Genomic DNA, 17,643 nt, shown 5'->3' with positions numbered 1-17,643 from the left:
AATATTCGTGAAAGAATGTTATGCATAAGCTCTGTAAGATCCTCTGAAATGGATGCATTAGGATCTTGCTTTCAAACTAGGAAATGATATGAGGTAAAAGATTTATGTTATTAAGAACAAATTCTCAGGTTAATACTCTGGATATATTTGGATATGGATATATTTGAGACAAATAGGCCGTATATAAGTGGAACTGAAAATTTTCCTTTAACATTGGTTCTTCAGGCTCTGTCTTCATTATTGTAGGGTAAATACTGAGATAAGTAAGCTTCTGTTTTCATTGGTAGGAGCAAAGTCAACTATCTTTTGAGAGCAAGCACACATTCACACGCACGTTCACTCAGTCACTGGTTACCACACAGTAACTACATGGCAGAACCCAGGGTGGTGGACTTAACAAGGGAGCATTTGAGCTGTTCTTTTTGTTTATTTGATCTTTCAGTAAAGGTAAAAATGTGGAAAATTAAGTGCATTTGGAGTGAGAAGTCTTGTTTGTAAATAGGTTTAATGTAGGGAAACCCTTGACGTCACAAAAATTGAAAGTGCAAATGATTAAAGTTCCCTGAGTCATCTGATTGTTTAGCATCTAGGTTTCAAGAGGCTTTTACATTGACAGGGTGAATTTCCTTTTCATAAATTAAATTCTTGATAAACATTAATATAGGATTTATGAAATTCTCCTATACCTAAATGTAGAATATTATGAAGTTTTTGGTTAAATATTTTGCTGAGATCAGTTTCAGCTTGATCTTCAAGGTGCTATAGAAGAAGATAATATTTAAGGAACTTCAACAAATGGACTGATAACCTCTAGCTTAGAAATATGTGATTTTACATTTAAGTAAAGAGAAAAGAATCAATGACTAGTTTTGTTAGGGAGAGTGAGGTTTGTCTTGTAAAAGGCTCAGTAAGTGCTTTGGACCTGTAAGAGAGGATGGAAATATTAGGTTATATTAGGAAAGGCAGTTTTGCATCTGGTTTCGGTTTTGATAAATCATTTCTTCTTAAAGAAAGAGCTTCTTTCCAAGTGAATGGCTTAAGTTCTGGCCTCATTGGTCTGGCGTATTCCCATTTTCCTCTTTCTTGTAAGTTATGACTTGTTTTGTGTGTCTTTCTTCCCAAATAGATGTACTTCTTCTCAAAGTTTACTTTTGAACATTGTAGTAAAGGCTGATTTGAGCCCTCAGATTTACTTCCACTTCCTAACTTTGGCATTTGGTATTCAGAGGTGAAAGCCTGTTGCACTTGATTGATTCTGTTTGTTTCCACCCTTTTGGAAGAAATTCTGTTTCTTTTCAGTGTTAGAGGTTACCAAGAATCTTCACCCTTCCCACATCATTCAAGTGCTTCTCTTTATATGAAGATCCTAGATTTTGGTGATGGAGGATTTTGATGGTTTTCTTTCTCTGTCCATTTCCTCATCAGACCAAAGAGAACCCTATACAGTAAGAAATACGGCGTGGACCTCATCAGATACACTCATGCAGCAAACACAGTCGTTTACAGCTCTAACAAAATAGACGGTAAGCAAGCCTTCTTTTTCGGAAGTTATGGTCATGGTTTCTTTTGTTAAATTGTTCACGGAATCTTTGTGAGTACTTCTGTTTGGTTATAGTTACTTTAAATTTTCCTATGATGTTAGCTGTGCTAATATTGTCATGACTGAAGGGATGCTGGAAGCAAGCAAGCCATTAGTACTTTTGAAGGACTTGAAACTGAGTATGAAAGGTCTCCAGTTTAGAGTGGAGAGTGGAAATAGGAAGCCACAAATTGTATTTACGGTTTGAACTTCTTGAAACGAATACTTTTAGAAGAAATAAAAGGAAAGAATACTTGACAGCAAGTGGTAAACAATGCTACCTTCCTGTTCAAAATATATAGATTTGAGAAAAGTTTTACAGATGCTTGAGTTATGGTAGTTTAGCAGACCTTAGAAGAGTTTTTGGTGTGTGCCCAGCCATTTATGGTCTGTGTCACAAAGGACAGTATACTGACTTTAGTTATCTTTGATTCCAGGGACACTTTTTGATTTGAATTTTATCCCTTTTTCCTTTTATTTATTTATCTTATTTTTTTTGGCCGCACTGCACACATGTGAGATCTTAGTTCCCCAACCAGGGATCAAACTCGCGGCCCCTGCATTGGCAGCATGGAGTCTTAGCCACTGGACCACCAGGGAAGTCTCTCCCTTTTTCCTTTTAAATAAAGTTAATGTCTTTGAAGAATAAAGACTTATTTTTAGAAATTAAACTTGTGAATTTCTTTCTCTAATAAAGGATCTCTGCCTTTACCTGCTTTTCCCCTGGGATAAGTCATTCTCAGTTGACAGATTGTCTTGGAATTGAGCTATATAACACTTTCATGTTAGGACTTTTTTTTTTTTTTTTAACTTATCTCACTGATTTATTGATTGTTTCATTTTTAGCAGTACGATTTTTCTAATGTCATTCAACAAATATTTCTTAGACTGCTGTTTTGGTTATGCCTACCTCAGAGCAGATGGGTAGAAGTCTTTTTTTTTTTTTTTAAATGAGACTTTTCTGCCTGTACTTGGTTTTTAGTAAGTATATCGTTTATACTTTTCATGCCTCTATTTCAGAAGTGGTTTTCTAAGTAAGCAGTGCAATTGATGCTTTTGGACAAGAATATAAAACAGGATCTTGAGGAAATATATCTCTGTGATCATCTGAATGAATGGTATATTTCTTCTATTGGGGTATATTTCTTCTGTTGGGGTGTTTTTCTGGGTGATTAAATGAGGATTCTCCAAATATGGTGCAAGATGAGGCAAATGTGTGGCACTTGCAGCTTTGCTGCCAGGCCTCTGCTGTGAGGATGTTGCCTTTCCTGTCTCGAGTGCATCCATCCTGAAGAGTTCCTCCAACGCTCCGTATCATTTTGCCTGATTCCAGGCTGAGGTAGTAGTTTGTACAGTTTGAGGGTCTATGATACCACCCGGTACAGGAGATAACTGTACAGGCCACTGCCTTGCCAGGAACAGCGCACCAGCTACCGAGTGGGGCGGAGAGGATGGCGACGCCCTGCTCATCTCTGGGAAAACCAGGTAATGGGGAGGAAGTCTTTTTCTGCTTAGGGCACGTGAGTAGTTCCTAGCAATAGAACAACCAGGAATACTCTATAGTTGTCATTCGAGAACTTTGAACATGTTTTCAAAGAAAACCATATTTAGTTTTGGAACATACAAAGAGTGCCTTTTTCCCTCTCCCAGATTAAATGCCCTCTTTATTAGTACCCCTGTGAACCACTGGGATGACTTGGTGCTTTCAGCCTTTTTGTTCCTGTGTTGTGTTTGCCTCCAGAATGTTCTTTCTATGCTTTCCTTTCTGTATTTTGGCCCCATTTCCTATAACCTTTTTCTCAACAATTGTTTCTTATTCCTAGTCTTTTCAGGGGCATTGTACTTTCCAGTTATGTTCTTTATGGCACTTCGTTCCCTTCCCACCATCATCATTTTTTGTTTTGCTTTTTCAGAGGAATCATTTGGTTTTTAAGAGTATTTGTCTTATTTGCCCCAAGCACAAATCTCTGTGATTATTTCTTTCTTGGATATTGTCAAATTCTCACTGCTATGACTTGGTATAGTTCATGACTTTGATTTTTAGATGTCTTATGATCTTTTTAACCTAAACTTTCTCATTTCCTTTGGCCACTTTATAATTCACTTTTCTGCATAAGGGACCATTGGATAGTTGGTTAATTAGGAAAGAAGTAGTAGAACATTAATTCTCTTTCCATTTTATTTAGTTTTAATGTAAATTGTGTATCCAGTTTACATTAAGATGAGGTGAGGGTTGGGTTGACATGCTGTTGGAGAACACTGGACAAAAGTATCTTATGCCAGAATCCAGCCTGATCCTCAGCTCAGCATGGCTGTTTAATTCTTTGAGTCTATTTCCTCAGTAGCCATATGTTTTTCTTTAAGGTTTGCCATTCTGTGGGCATTAAAATTGTTGTGAGTTTTTTTTTTGGGGGGGTGCATATTTGCAGGACAGGTTTCATTGTAACTATGCAGAAGCCAAAGATTGGCAGCAATAGTGATTTTAAACATTGCTGTATATGCTGTCAACTTGAGAACTCTGCTTTTGAATTATGTGAAATCTCTAGTCCCATGAAAAGTAGTTATTCACACCTTGCTTTGATTATGGAAAACAATGAATTCTTTGACCCTGTCTTTTCAAGATGAAAATGCAAAGTAAATTCCTTTAAAAATAGTAGGATATCATCATGCCTTATTTATCTTCTTACAGATACTATCCGTTACCTGTCCTTGCATGACAACAAATACATCAGATACTTTCCTGGACATAGCAAAAGGTAAGACGCACGTGTTACAGAAGTAGATAGTTCTTTTATCCCTGAGGTTATCCAGAGAATGAAAGAGTGGAGAGATTTTATTAGTGAACTGAAGCTAGTTTCTCACCGCTGTTTGGCATACCTCTTAATCTTCTCTTGTTAACCTTCCCTAAACAGTCAACTCATGATTAATCGAGGTTGTAGAGGCCAGGGGTAGGACTTCATAGATAAACCGAAACCTCAGTTAAAACATTAATAGGAAGAATGTGGATTAAAGATATTCAGTGGAAATCTATGTAGTAAAAATAACATTTGGCATTTAGGGATCCCAAATATCAGACATCCCTTAATGAAAGTACATTTACATGTTTGAGGCCTTCCAGTATAGGTGGCCCCCATTTCAGCATGACCCTGCTCTACATAAATGTGTTCCACATGAAGAGCTTAATGAATATGTAAAAAAAATTAATAAAATTGTTGGCTTCCCTGGTGGCACAATGGTTAAGAATCGCCTGCCAATTCAGGGGACACGGGTTCAAGCCCTGGTCTGGGAAGATCCCACATGCCGTGAAGCAGCTAAGCCCATGCGCCACAACCACTGAGCCTGCACTCTATAGCCTGTGAGTCACAACTGCTGAGCCTGCGTGCCACAACTACTGAAGCTCATGTGCCTAGAGCCCATGCTCCACAAAACAGAAGTCACCGCAGTAAGAAGTCCGCACACCGCAACAAAGAGTAGCTCCTGCTCACCGCAGCTAAAGAAAACCCGCATGCAGCAACAAAGACCCAGTGCAGCCAAAAATAAATAAATAAATAAATTTATTTTAAAAAAATAATAAAATTTTCCTTTCGTACTTTTTGAAAGTCAAGAAACTTGTTTCCTTATTTTTTTTTTTAAGATACATATTTATTTTTATATTTTTTGGCTGCGTTGGGTCTTTGCTGTGCACGGGCTTTCTCTATTTGCAGCGCTCGGGGGCTACTCTTCCTTGTGGTGCGCAGGTTTCTCATTGTGGCTTCTCTTGTTGAGGAGCACAGGGTCTAGGCGCATGGGCTTCAGTAGTTGCGGTGCATGGACTGTAGGGCATGAGGGCTTCAGTAGTTGTGGCTTGCGGGCTCTAGAGTGCAGGCTCAGTAGTTGTGGCGCATGGGCTTAGTTGCTCCATGGTATGTTGGATCTTCTCAGACCAGGGATTGAATCCGAGTTCCCTGCATTGGCAGGCAGATTCTTAACCACTGAGCAACCAGGGAAGTCCCCCTTATTCTGTTCTGTAATGCAGGTTGCTTCTCTCTGTCTCTTATCCCAATTCCCCTGGTATTTTTCCTCCAGTTTTTCAAGTTTGGGCTGAATGTTAAACACATTTTCCCTTGGATGATATATTAATCATTGGTGCTTTCCTTTGCAAATGTACAGTAACCCTGTATAGCTTGGAGTGGTTCAGAGCCCTGACAGGAGGTAGACCAAGAGCACTGTTTTCAGCTGCACTTCTGATTGGGCAAGGGCATTTCTGTGTTGCTGAAGATAAGAGGTGGCAGCTGTTGGTTACTGTGTAGTTCAAAGAATGGCTTGTGACAAGTAGATGTTTTTGCTTGTTTATAGTCAAATTAATGTTCACAGATATACTGTCTGTAATTAAGAGTTGATTGCAGGGCTTCCCTGGTGGCGCGGTGGTTGAGAGTCCGCCTGCCGATGCAGGGGACATGGGTTTGTGCCCCGGTCCGGGAAGATCCCACATGCCGCGGAGCAGCTGGGCCCGTGAGCCGTGGCCGCTGAGCCTGCGCATCCGGAGCCTGTGCTCCGCAACGGGAGACACCGCAACAGTGAGAGGCCCGTGTACTGCAAAAAAAATAAAATAAAAGAGTTGATTGCAGTTGTTTGAGATTCTTTCCAGTCTTCCCAGTTGCCCAATCTCTTGACCTCCTGACCTCCTGATTCTTAATAGATGACTTTGTCCCTCCTTTTTTGAGAAAATCAAGGCCATCCAAAATGAGTTCAACTCCTCTTTCACCTAAACTCCTTTCTTCCTTAGAACACTTTCCCTGAGAAAGAAGTAGCCTTTTCTTCTTTGAGAAAACCAACCCCTCTGTTTTTACTTCTGTCTCCTTACTGGACTTTGCTGCCCACAAACTTAGTTGGTCTTGTAAATTTATTTACTTTATTTTATTTTTGGCTGTGTTGCATCTTCGTTGCTGCACATGGGCTTTCTCTAGTTGTGGTGAGCGGGAGCTACTCTTCACTGTGGTGCGCAGGCTTCTTATTGCGATGACGTCTCTTGTTGTGGAGCACGGGCTCTAGGTGCATGGGCTTCAGTAGTTGTGGCACTCCAGGCACAGTAGTTGTGGCTCGCAGGCTCAGTAATTGGCGCTGTGATTCTACTTAGGTTTAACCTCATGTGTCATTGTGCTCCATACTCCTTTGCTTCTGTCCTAGCTCAGGTAAATTATTGTCAACTCCTAATCTCCCCGTCCTCAACACACGGGCTTAGTTGCTCCATGGCATGTGGGATCTTCCCTGGGCTGGGGCTTGAACCCGGCAGGCGGATTCTTAGCCACTGTGCCACCAGGGAAGCCCTACTCACCAGGGGAAACCTACTCGGTCTTCTTTATCTTCCTTATGGTCTTCTTTATCTTCCTTATATTAAATTTATCTCTTGAGCATGTCACCCACTTCTTTTTGCCATCAAACATAAAAGAATAATCTGCATATTCCCTTCTCCACCTCCTCATACTCATTCACTGTTTAACTCACTCATCTAAGCCAAGCTGTTTACTCCGCTTTCCCTGCTGCCTCCAGGTAAAATCCACTGCCTGGGACTCTTTGGTGCTTAACCTCTCAGTAAAACTTTTTTTCCTTTGGCTTCTCATCTTGGTTCTGTTTTTGCTATTTTTTGCCTCTCTTTCTCTTTTTGACTCTAAACAAGGTTTTACCCTAGCTTTTTTCTCCTCCTCTTGGTATTTGGGCCATCACTGATTTCATTCACCTCAGATAGCTTCCCAAATCAGTATTTTCAGCCCATGATTTCCAGACTCAACTTCTACCTACAGGTCCAATACTCCATCCATCGTTAAATTCCTTGGGCCAGCTCCTCTGTCTGCCTCATGTTTCTTCACGTCTGTCCCTTCCAATTCTCCCGACTCAAAGTCTCTGTTACCTGTTCACTACTTTTTCCCTGCCTTCACATCCAGTGAGTTGTTAAATCCCGTTGATTCTCCTTAGGTTTAACCTCATGTGTCATTGTGCTCCATACTCCTTTGCTTCTGTCCTAGCTCAGGTAAATTATTGTCAACTCCTAATCTCCCCGTCCTCAACATCCTGCTTCTGCACCCTGTTTTTACAGCTCTGACCACAGCCTCCCTCAAGAAACCTTGGAGTCAGATTCTTTTCCCTCTGCCTGACCCATTTTCCCAGTGTTATCTCCCACCACTCCAGTTGAAGTGAACTCTGGGCTGCTTCCTGAACTGCCTCATGCCTTCCTATCTGGCAACTTCCAGAAAGGCCACTTCCATTGAAACCCTGATCACCACAGGTGCTGCTTCTTCCTGAAAGCCTTCTCTGACCCTCTCTTGGAGTTGTCTGGACTAGACAGTTAAGCTTCCTTAGAGGTGAAGTCTTGTTCCTCCTTGTATTCCCTCTACCTCTCATCGTAGAGCCTTGTGCCAAGATAGACTTCGTCTGTACTTTTGACCTGAATACTGTGACGTAAAATTACATGTTCATATGCATTCTGCTCACTCCGTTTTATTACCACCTCAGCATTCCCAGGAAATTTTGGCTTATAGTATCTTTTAAATTTTTAAGTTGATGATCTAGTGCAAATGTTAATTTAGTTATATTGGAAGAATTTTTTTTTTTTTGTCAAAAACTTTAAGAAAAAATACATTTTTCCATTTTTTACTCATGGCATACTTTAATTCTTTCTAGTGGAACCAAAACTTCCTGAACCCCTTTCAGAGTCATCCAAAATTTGAACTTCTTCTATTTCTACATTTAAAAAACCCATTCACAAATGAGCTGTGCAATTTGATCAGCTTTTTTTACTCCAATTTTTTTTTTGTCAAAATGAGACAGTATAGCACCAACATTTCCTCTGTAATCTTCACCTGTGACACCAGCTCCTTTGTCTGTGAAGCGTTTTTTAGCCAAGGCAGAATGTGGAACTACTCTTCCATAACACCCAGAAGGAAGAGCCATCTGAGTGTCCATTTTCACAAGGGCTTCCTCTATAGATGGTACCACAGACTCATAGGCACTGTACAGGTCATAGCCCACGGACCTCAAGGATCCCTCTGGTTAGGGCCGTGACATGCTCCAAGAAAGAGGCAAGTAAAGTGGAGTCACATGCCATCCTTCTCCACGGGCTGGGCCCAAATGCCGGGGAGATGATGGGTGTCTTCAGCGCAGAGCGTGGTAGAGCAAGAACATGAGCAGAGGGGACAAGAGAGCTCAGGATGAGGCCTTGGAAGAAGTGTTTTTCAGTGAGTGACTCGTGTAACCATAAGAGGGGACCCATATCAGAAATATAGCATAGGCTATTAGCATAGGGCTGTGGCTCTCTAAGTGTGGGGCCCAAACCACCTGTCTCACCATCACTGAGGAGCTTGTTAGAAACACAGATTCTCAGACCTCACCCCAGACCTACTGGATTAGAAATTCTGGCAGTGGATCCCAGCAATCTGTTTTAACCCACCCTCCAGGTGATGCTGGTGCCACTCAGGTTTGAGAACATCAGTATAGTCCACAAACCTCTAGTTAAGGAATCATGCTTTTTTTTTTTTTAATTGAGATATAGTTCAGTACCATAAATTCATCCTTTTAAAGTGTACAATTCAGTGGTTTTTAGTATATTCACAGAGTTGGGCAACCATCACCACTATCTAATTCCAGAACATATTCATCACCCCAAATAGAAACCCTGTACCCATTAACACTCCCCATTTCCCCTCTTCCCAGCCCCTGGCAACCACTAATCTACTTTCTGTCTCTATAACTGCCTATTCTGGATATTTTGTATAAATGGAACCAGATCATATGTGGCCTTTTGTGTCTGACTTCTTTCACTTCATACATGTTGTAATATGAATCAGTACTTCATTTCTTTCTTTTTTATTTATTTATTTTTGGCTGCGTTGGGTCTTCATTGCTGCGCGCGGGCTTTAGTAGCGGTGAGTGGGGACTACTCTTCGTTGTGGTGCGCAGGTTTCACATTGCGGTGGCTTCTCGTTGCGGAGCATGGGCTCTAGGCTTGCGGGCTCACTAGTTGTGGCTCGCAGGCTCAGTAGTTGTGGCTCGCGGGCTCTAGAGCGCAGGCTCAGTAGTTGTGGCGCACGGGCTTAGTTGCTCTGCAGCATGTGGGATCTCCCCAGACCAGGGCTTGAACCTGTGTCCCCTGCATTGGCAGGCGGATTCTTAACCACTGCGCCACCAGGGAAGCCCCAGTACTTCATTTTTTTTATTGCCAAATAATATTCTTGTATGACAATAACACGTTTTCTTTATCCATTCATTAGGTGATGGATATTTGGGTTGTTTCCACTTTTTAGTAATTATGAATAATGCTGTTGTGAACATACATGTACGGGGGATTTTTTGGACATATGTTTTCATTTTTCTTGGGTATATACCTAAGGGTGGAATGTTTGGATCATATAGTAACTCTAACTTTTTGAGGAAGTATAAAACTTATTCAAAGCAACTGTACCATTTTACATTCCTACCAGCAGTGTATGAGGGTTCCAGTTTCTCCACATCCTCAGCAACAGTTGTTATCTCTCTTTTTGATTATAGCTTTGCTAGTGGGTATGAAGTGGTATTTCATTATGATTTGATTTGCATTGGAATCATATATTTTTATGCTGTAGCTTTAAGTTGCTTTTTTATACTAATTGCCTTTGATTGTTCCAGATTGCTTGCGTATGTGTTTCTTAAAATGGAGTTTTTAGGAGAACACATATGTATAGGTAGGCAGGTAAAGTGGTTTAGAGTTCATATCCAATTTTTGTTAATATTTCGCTTCAACTACTATTTATCTTGATGCATTGCAGGGTGGTGGCCTTGTCCATGTCACCTGTGGATGATACTTTCATTTCTGGGTCTCTTGATAAGACCATTCGGCTCTGGGATCTCCGGTCTCCTAACTGCCAGGTAATGTTACCTCACAGTTACACTTTAAGCGTTTTCAACTCTCCCTCTCAAGGAAGGGGGAAAGCAGTGATTCTTTCCTGGCATCCCAGAGTCTTTAAATTTTGGAGAAGATCTTTTCCTGGTAGGTAGCTGGTAATTAAGCTAATACCTTAATCCGGTGCATAGTTATTATGATCTGTGGCTTAGTGCTTTAAAAGCGGTTTTCCTGGAGCCTTTGAGCTATATATTTTAGACTCCAGGGATTTGTTTTTATTTGAATTCAGTGTCTATAAAATTATACAGTTAGGGTTGATCTGAAATCAGTTGCATGGAGACCAGGTTTTTTTTAACTTCATTTTAGTTAGTTTTGTGTTTGCTTTTGGTAGGATCCTGGGTTCATTAACTTTTTAAAAATTTCTTTTTTCTCAGGGTCTCATGCATTTACAGGGCAAGCCAGTTTGTTCTTTTGATCCAGAAGGATTAATTTTTGCTGCAGGTGTCAATTCTGAAATGGTCAAACTTTATGATCTTCGCTCTTTTGATAAGGTAAATCTTTGAATCTTTGAACCGTCTTGATATTATGGAAGTTTTGAAGGGTGAGATGGACATTTAAGAGCCTTTTTCTACAGTAGAGGAGGTATGTGGTAGATATTAGAAAGTGTCAGAGCAGTACTTCATCTTCTGCTTTCCCTAGTCAAAAAGGAATCTAAAGGGATAGAATGAGATTTGGCTCTGGCAGAAGGAATTATTGATGTGCCTTGGGCCTAGGGCTGCTGTCTGTCTTTTGCAGGGGCCATTTGCGACATTTAAGATGCAGTATGATCGGACTTGTGAGTGGACAGGGCTTAAGTTCAGCAATGATGGCAAACTCATCCTCATCTCCACCAATGGCAGCTTCATCCGTCTGATCGATGCATTCAAGGGAGTGGTGATGCATACGTTTGGGGTGAGCTGACAACTTTTAACCATGTTTTTTTCCCCATACTCTACCTTTTTTCCATGCTCATCCCTTCTGAGAATTGTGTTAGCTAGTTGGTGGAGACCGGCAGTTGTCCTTGGCTCACTCATCGAGGCATGGACTTGCATTTTCTTCCTGCACGTGCATTATTTCTTTTGAATTCTGAGACATTCACTTCTCACCCAGTGACTCAAGTTTGGTGTTTAGATAATATAATAAACTTCTGACTGTAAACATTTTCTTGCCCCCTTGAATATGGAGTTGGGGACAAGGGGGTGAATTGTAAAGGGTGGTAGCCAAATTTGAAACCTTGGTAGCACTGTGCATGAGGAAGAAAGGGTTTCACAGAAAGGAAGGTGATGTATGTACTACAACATGGATGAACCTTGAAAACATTATGCTAAGTGAAATAAGCCAGACACAAAAGGACAACTGTTGGACGATTCCACTTTTATATTAGTTTCCTAGAATAGAGATAGATAGTAGAACAGAGATTGCCAGGGAGCAGGGGAAGAGGGAAATGGGGAGTTACTATTAAAGATTATGAAGTTTCTGTTCAGAATGATGAAGAGGTTTTGGAGGCAGAAGATGGTAATGGTTGCATAGCATTTTAAGTATACTTAGTGCCACTGAACTGTACACTTAAAAATACTTAAAATAGTAAATTGTTATCTATATTTTACTGTAAAAAATTTTTTTTAATCAAAAAAAAAGAAGAAGAAGATGTATGTGCTGGGGTCAGTGTTTGTAGGCCATTATTTTTTGTTAATGGCACTGTAATGAGAATTGTTCTACTTGTTTTAGGGTTATGCCAACAGCAAAGCCGTCACACTGGAGGCCTCGTTTACTCCAGACTCGCAGTTTATTATGATTGGTAAGCTTCCTTTATCCCCCCGCCCCTTGGGTGTTACTTGTCTGGTACTGTGCATTATGTTATTTCTGTTAGTTTTAACTAATTTAAGATATTATTTATTATCCTTTTGAGATAGAGTTTCTCAGATTTCTGTGTAGCACATTATGTCAAAGGTATAGTGTCTTTAAACTGTCCTGACTTTGCTTTCTTTTCTGGGAGCAGGCGTTAATGTTGGTCTTCCCTGGACCATCATAGAGTTAAACTCTACAAGCACTGATGTAACCCTTCATTCAGTCACCTTAGTGTAGATGTTCGTAGGGTGATCGTATTCAGCCCCCTTTTTAAATGAGAAAACTGAAGTTAGAGGGGAAGTGACTTGCCTAGGAACAAATAACTAGGGTCTAGATCAGGTCCCAAAGTGTCTTTTCTTCACTGCCATTACTCCCTCTCCATTTATGCTGGTGGCTGGGTCCTGAAGCTTGGCCTCTCTCCAGATGTCAATCCATGTCTGTTTGCCACTTGTCTTTGTACTGTGCCTTGAGCTGTTGTTATATTCCTTGATCATTCTCTTCAGGTTCAGAGGATGGCAAGATCCATGTCTGGAATGGAGAGAGTGGTATAAAAGTAGCTGTGTTGGATGGTAAACACACAGGCCCCATTACCTGTTTGCAGTTCAACCCCAAGTTCATGACCTTTGCCAGTGCTTGTTCCAACATGGTATGTGAACAATGGGAGATGTCCTTCATCTAGGGGCCCTTTCCAGTTGGGGTGGTGGGTCCTTCAATGAGCACAGTGAGCTGTGTTCTAAATAGGTACAATTACAAGCACGCAAGTTCATGTTTCTCAGCTGGTGGCTTCCCTATTTCACCTCTATTATCTGATCTTTGGTTGCGCTGGTCTTTCACTTTTGCTCTTCTTTCCATGACCTGGGATTGCAAGCTTCCAGGAGATCTTAGGCCAGTTTTTTTGCTCTGGCTCCTGGTTTTATGCCCAAACTACCTGGGGCTATGCCTCACAGCTTTTTGGCTTCTTAAAATACTTTGAACCAGCCTTTTGTGGCTGTAACCTTTCAGTTTTCCATTCTTCTCAGGTTATGCTGAGTTCATCAGAAATTCTTAACAGTTGATCACAACTCACCAGTTAGAGTTTTCTCCAGGCCCCTGTCTCTTCCTAGACAACACTAGCAGAACAAAACATCAGTGAGTCTCAGCCTCCAGTTTCCTCTTGGCATCTCCTAAGCCTACCTGGGTATTTGGGTATGAGGCATTTCATTACTAGCCTACCCAGAACACATTGCTCCGTTTCTTTTTTTTGTTTGTTTTTTAAACAAAGAAAACAGTGTCAGAAAAAAATGCAGCAAAACCATCCAGTCCAGTCCCTCACATTTTTTACAGCTCATGAATGAGAGGGTCTGTCTGAGGTCACCTGGTAGATTAGCTGTGAGGCCAAACACCCACCTCCCCAGACAGCACTTCTTCTTTTCTTTACCACTGGACCACTATGGTGGAAGTTAGACAATGTTTACTTTCACATAGATGGGGGAGTGTTTGTCCACAGATTGCCAGAGTCAACTGGTCAGGAGGGAAGGCCACCAGCCATAACTCCTCTAACTTTCGGGTTGGGTGCCTTGATGGTTGGGGAGGGGTAAGAAAAACCCTCAGAAGTGAGGAGAGGGGCTTGGCTTTTTAAAGTTGACTTATGTTCTCCTCCCATCCAGGCCTTCTGGTTGCCCACCATTGATGACTGACCTGCATAGTGCTTGGCTGTTTTCTGTACAGCGAGGGTGGCCAGTAGGAAAAAACTCAGAGGGAACTAAGATAATAGTGAGATTGGATCATTTGACTGGGCTGGAGAGCATCCTTCCACATGGCCTTCCCAAGGATGTGCTGTACATTTGCTCAAAAGAAAAAAATTACTTTGCCAAGCTTCTTCAAAAGGACTCTTGGTGTGGCAGATTCAATCAGGACTCAGATTTTCCAGCTGTCACTGCACCGAGCTCCTCCAGAGGAGTGACCAGACTCGTGACTAGGGTATAGTGGGGCCCTCAAGACACCTTCAGTTTTGAATGTATTTGCTGCTGAGGAGTCGGTGAAGTTGTTAATTCTGCACATCCCTTTGCCCACCCCCATAAATGCGTGGGAAGCCACAGTTCTGGTTTTGAGATGCTGGGGCAGCTCAGTGCCCCTTGCCCTCACCCTGCATGTCTTGTTACTGGTTCTCCCTGTGTCATTGTGGCATTATCCACAACCATCATGTTACTTAGGTGCCAAATATTTACAGAAATAAGTCTCCATATATCTTAGGGTCAGAAAGGGACAGATACAGAAGGACCTTGCTTGCCAGGAAGCCTTGCAAGTTAGTCATGTGAGGGTGGATGATCTGGGTGTGCCTCAGGCTCTGGGTGAGGGAGGAGGGGTAGCAGATGAGTCCCTAGGGCTGGGAGGTTTAGCAGCAGCTTGGTGTGGTGCCCTGTCATCAAAACTAACACACAGTCCTTCTGGGTGCCTGCCAAGTTTGGTTGTATACAGAAGCAAGGTGGGCGTCTATTTTTGTACATGAGATACATCACGCTTTTCTGTGGGCCAGTATTGTGGAGTGAGTCTGAGTTGTTTACACTGATGCCTTCCCTGCCCACTACAAGTTGTGTACATAGTCTCCAGATGATACCACCCCTTCCCCAGCTCCCAACCAGGAGCTGGCTCTAGGCTTGTGTTATATGTTATATGTTATATTCAGCCTTTTTATATATGACTTGGATCTGAAGGAGATAGAGTCCTCTGCCCCAGGAGAAAGACTGCATTCTTGCTAATAGTGTTTGTCATAAGTGTTAGTCTTCCCTATTACCTTTTTCCCTTTGGGAGACTGAACAAAAGCAAAGCTTTTGAGTGTTTGCTGTCCCCATGGCAGCTAAATAAGGGTCTTGGAATGACTCCCTTGTGTTCCTCAAGCCGCACTTTGGGGCCTTCTCTGCAGTATTAGCCCCCTTTTTGCCCAGTGATGCTCTGTCTGCGCCTGTATGTGTGTGACAGTCACTTTTGCATGCCTTTTGTGTCTGGCTCCCAGCATTTGGGGACAGGATGCTGGAACCAGAGCATTTTCAGCTTGTCTGAGGCTTGTTTGCCAATTATAGGTCACTCCTGTTTACCTGGTATGTCTGCTTTCTTAACTTCTTTTCCTTGCCTTCTCCTGGGAGAGGGAGGATTCCTGATTGGGGTTGAGTTGACCTGCACGTAGCTCATTGCCTTTTCCCCTGCATGGCCTTCTTAGAGCAGGACAAGTGGCATATTATTTCACTAAGTTCCCAAACATCTAAGCAAGTAACACATTCCCTGCAGATCCAGAAACAGGCTCAACAAGGTTATGTTTGACTTGCCCAAGAGTACCTAGCTGCTCGTGAGGAAAGCAAGCCATTACTGCCTCTGTTCAGCAGCAGGAATAGGCTGTGAATTGCTAGCAATTACTGTTTTGTTTTGCTTTTTTAGCAGTTACTTTTTGGCTTGTTCCATAACCTTAAAAGCAAGGGGCATACGTCTTTCCCAGACATAGGCTGGAATCTGCAGCTTCTGAGGTGCCACACACCGTATAGCTCTGCATTCTCAGCGTGGAGGGACTTGTAGAAACCAAGTGATCTGAGCTGTTACTGCCCACCCCTGGCTTTCCAGGATAGAAAATTCATGGTAGGAATAACTGTTCAGAGAAAGTACTTGGAACTACAGGTTAATAAGAAAGCCTGCATAATTAACATATCTGTACCCAGAGCAGGCACCATGACTTGTCTATCAGCAGGAAAATGATTTGTATTGAGTTCCTGTGTGTCCAAAGCTGAGGCACCATGTCCTTTGAAAATATGCACTGCACTGCACTGCTTCTATTTATGGGGACCTGTGGCTGCAGAGCTGGCTCCTGAGTTGGGAAGGAGAGGGAAGGATGCAGCTGGAAGTGACTGAAGATGATGTGGTAGTGGGAAAAGGCAGAATTAAGGGAGAAAAGAGTGTGGGTCAGAGAGGCTGAGGAGCACCAGGGCTGCCAGGACACCCTCAGTAGGAGCCAGAGGTGCTTAAGCTCTCCTGGGGGTGGGGGGCGCACCACGCTCTCAAGAGTCAGGGCCAAAGCCTCTGATTTACATGTGACAGTGACGTTGCACTGCTCAACCACCAGCCAGTGGGGTATTTTTTTTTTTTTTAAGAAAACCGTTGCAATCATAATTAATGCTTATTAAGAAAAATCTGGGACTTTTAAAAAGAATCAGTTTGCCACCAAAATGTTACCACTGCTAATCTTTTGGTGTTTAGTGTTCCTCTAGACATTTCTGTGCATAGATTTTTGGTGTGTTTACATAGTTGTTATTCTACTGTATATACAATTTTATGTCCTTTTTGTACTTAACATATAAACGTTTTTTCCATGTTATCTGTCTTAAACAGAATTTTATGGCTGCAGCCTCTTCCATTGAGTTTTCATAGCATTGTTTGCCTGGTTCCTAGAGTTGGAGGGAGGGGGTGGGTTGTCTCCTGTTAGATCTCCTAGCTCACACTGGGACTCACTGTAATGCTGTGTGGATGGGTTGTTGGGCTCCCTGGGACTGCCCCTGGTGACTAAGGCCTGTGGGCTGGTGGGAGGAACCCCTAGATCCAGCTCTCAATGCATAGCAGCCTGGGTCTCCTCAACTCCAGGTTCTAATAAGCAGCCATAGGGCCAGAAATGAGTGACCAGGAAAAGGCTGGCCTGAGATCCTCAAAGACTGCATCTGGCATGTACCTCAGGCTGCCTTTCATCCCCCACTGTTACCTCAACCCTTGATCAGACTGGCAGCCTCTAGCTGGAATAAGGTTCATCCTCCTAGGCCCTGGTTTGTGGGGGGGCAAGGATAGTGGGGTGCCTTTGAGGCTCCTGTACCAGTTCTGGCAGAAGGCCTGGGCACTTGCTTGTAAACCCATTGCCTGGCTGGTGAGTTGATAACTCACTAGTAGCATCCTCAGCTGCAACACCTTTGGCCTGCCACTTTGCGCATGGTCATTAGAGGTTGGCCAAGGACTCTAGAGGTCAGCAGAGGGAGCATCCCGGCTTGTGAGTGGTAGGCCATGCATAGGCTCTCAACACGACTGCTCAAGCAGGAAGAGTCCCCCCCTCACGGCCTGGTGGGAAGGCTACTGCAGCGTTTGGCTCTGCTGAGAGACATGAACACGTAAGTCAGTGGCTGCCCCTGCAGCGGTCACTCCTGTCAGTTTGGCTTGTTTGCAGTTGAGAGACCCACTGTTGCCCACTCCCTGGGTTTCAGCCTGGTGGTGTGAGGAGCAAGACCAGGCAGTGGGCCAGATCAGAAGGAAAGCAAAGCAGACTTGAGGCAAGCAGGCTCAGTAGTTGATGTGGGTGATTGGTTGGCAGGCACAGGAAGCT

At 42.7% G+C, this 17,643-nt stretch overlaps 1 protein-coding gene across 1 annotated transcript; it reads left to right on the top strand.

The window, feature by feature from the left end:
• The first annotated feature begins 1,428 nt into the window (after positions 1-1,428).
• Positions 1,429-14,182, top strand: WDR82 (WD repeat domain 82). The gene is made up of 8 exons (XM_024746382.1): positions 1,429-1,523; positions 4,269-4,335; positions 10,357-10,456; positions 10,865-10,981; positions 11,226-11,381; positions 12,198-12,267; positions 12,821-12,963; positions 13,964-14,182. The coding sequence occupies exons 3-8, from the start codon at positions 10,373-10,375 to the stop codon at positions 13,991-13,993; spliced, it is 600 nt and encodes a 199-aa protein (XP_024602150.1). The 5' UTR covers positions 1,429-1,523; positions 4,269-4,335; positions 10,357-10,372; the 3' UTR covers positions 13,994-14,182.
• Positions 14,183-17,643: the final 3,461 nt, after the last annotated feature.

Source organism: Neophocaena asiaeorientalis, unplaced genomic scaffold (assembly GCF_003031525.2).
Source record: "Neophocaena asiaeorientalis asiaeorientalis breed wild unplaced genomic scaffold, Neophocaena_asiaeorientalis_V1.1 scaffold251, whole genome shotgun sequence".
Taxonomy (NCBI): Eukaryota; Metazoa; Chordata; class Mammalia; order Artiodactyla; family Phocoenidae; genus Neophocaena; species Neophocaena asiaeorientalis.
Note: the sequence above shows the minus strand (reverse complement) of the source record. Positions and strands in the feature narration are given on the sequence as shown.

Bases quoted from the DNA above. Each gene is read 5' to 3' on its own strand.
- WDR82 (XM_024746382.1), top strand. From the start codon at position 10,373: ATGTCACCTGTGGATGATACTTTCATTTCTGGGTCTCTTGATAAGACC. The intron at 11,382-12,197 runs GTGAGCTGACAA...TACTTGTTTTAG, and splicing joins TGGTGATGCATACGTTTGGG to GGTTATGCCAACAGCAAAGC. The intron at 12,964-13,963 runs GTATGTGAACAA...CCTCCCATCCAG, and splicing joins CCAGTGCTTGTTCCAACATG to GCCTTCTGGTTGCCCACCAT.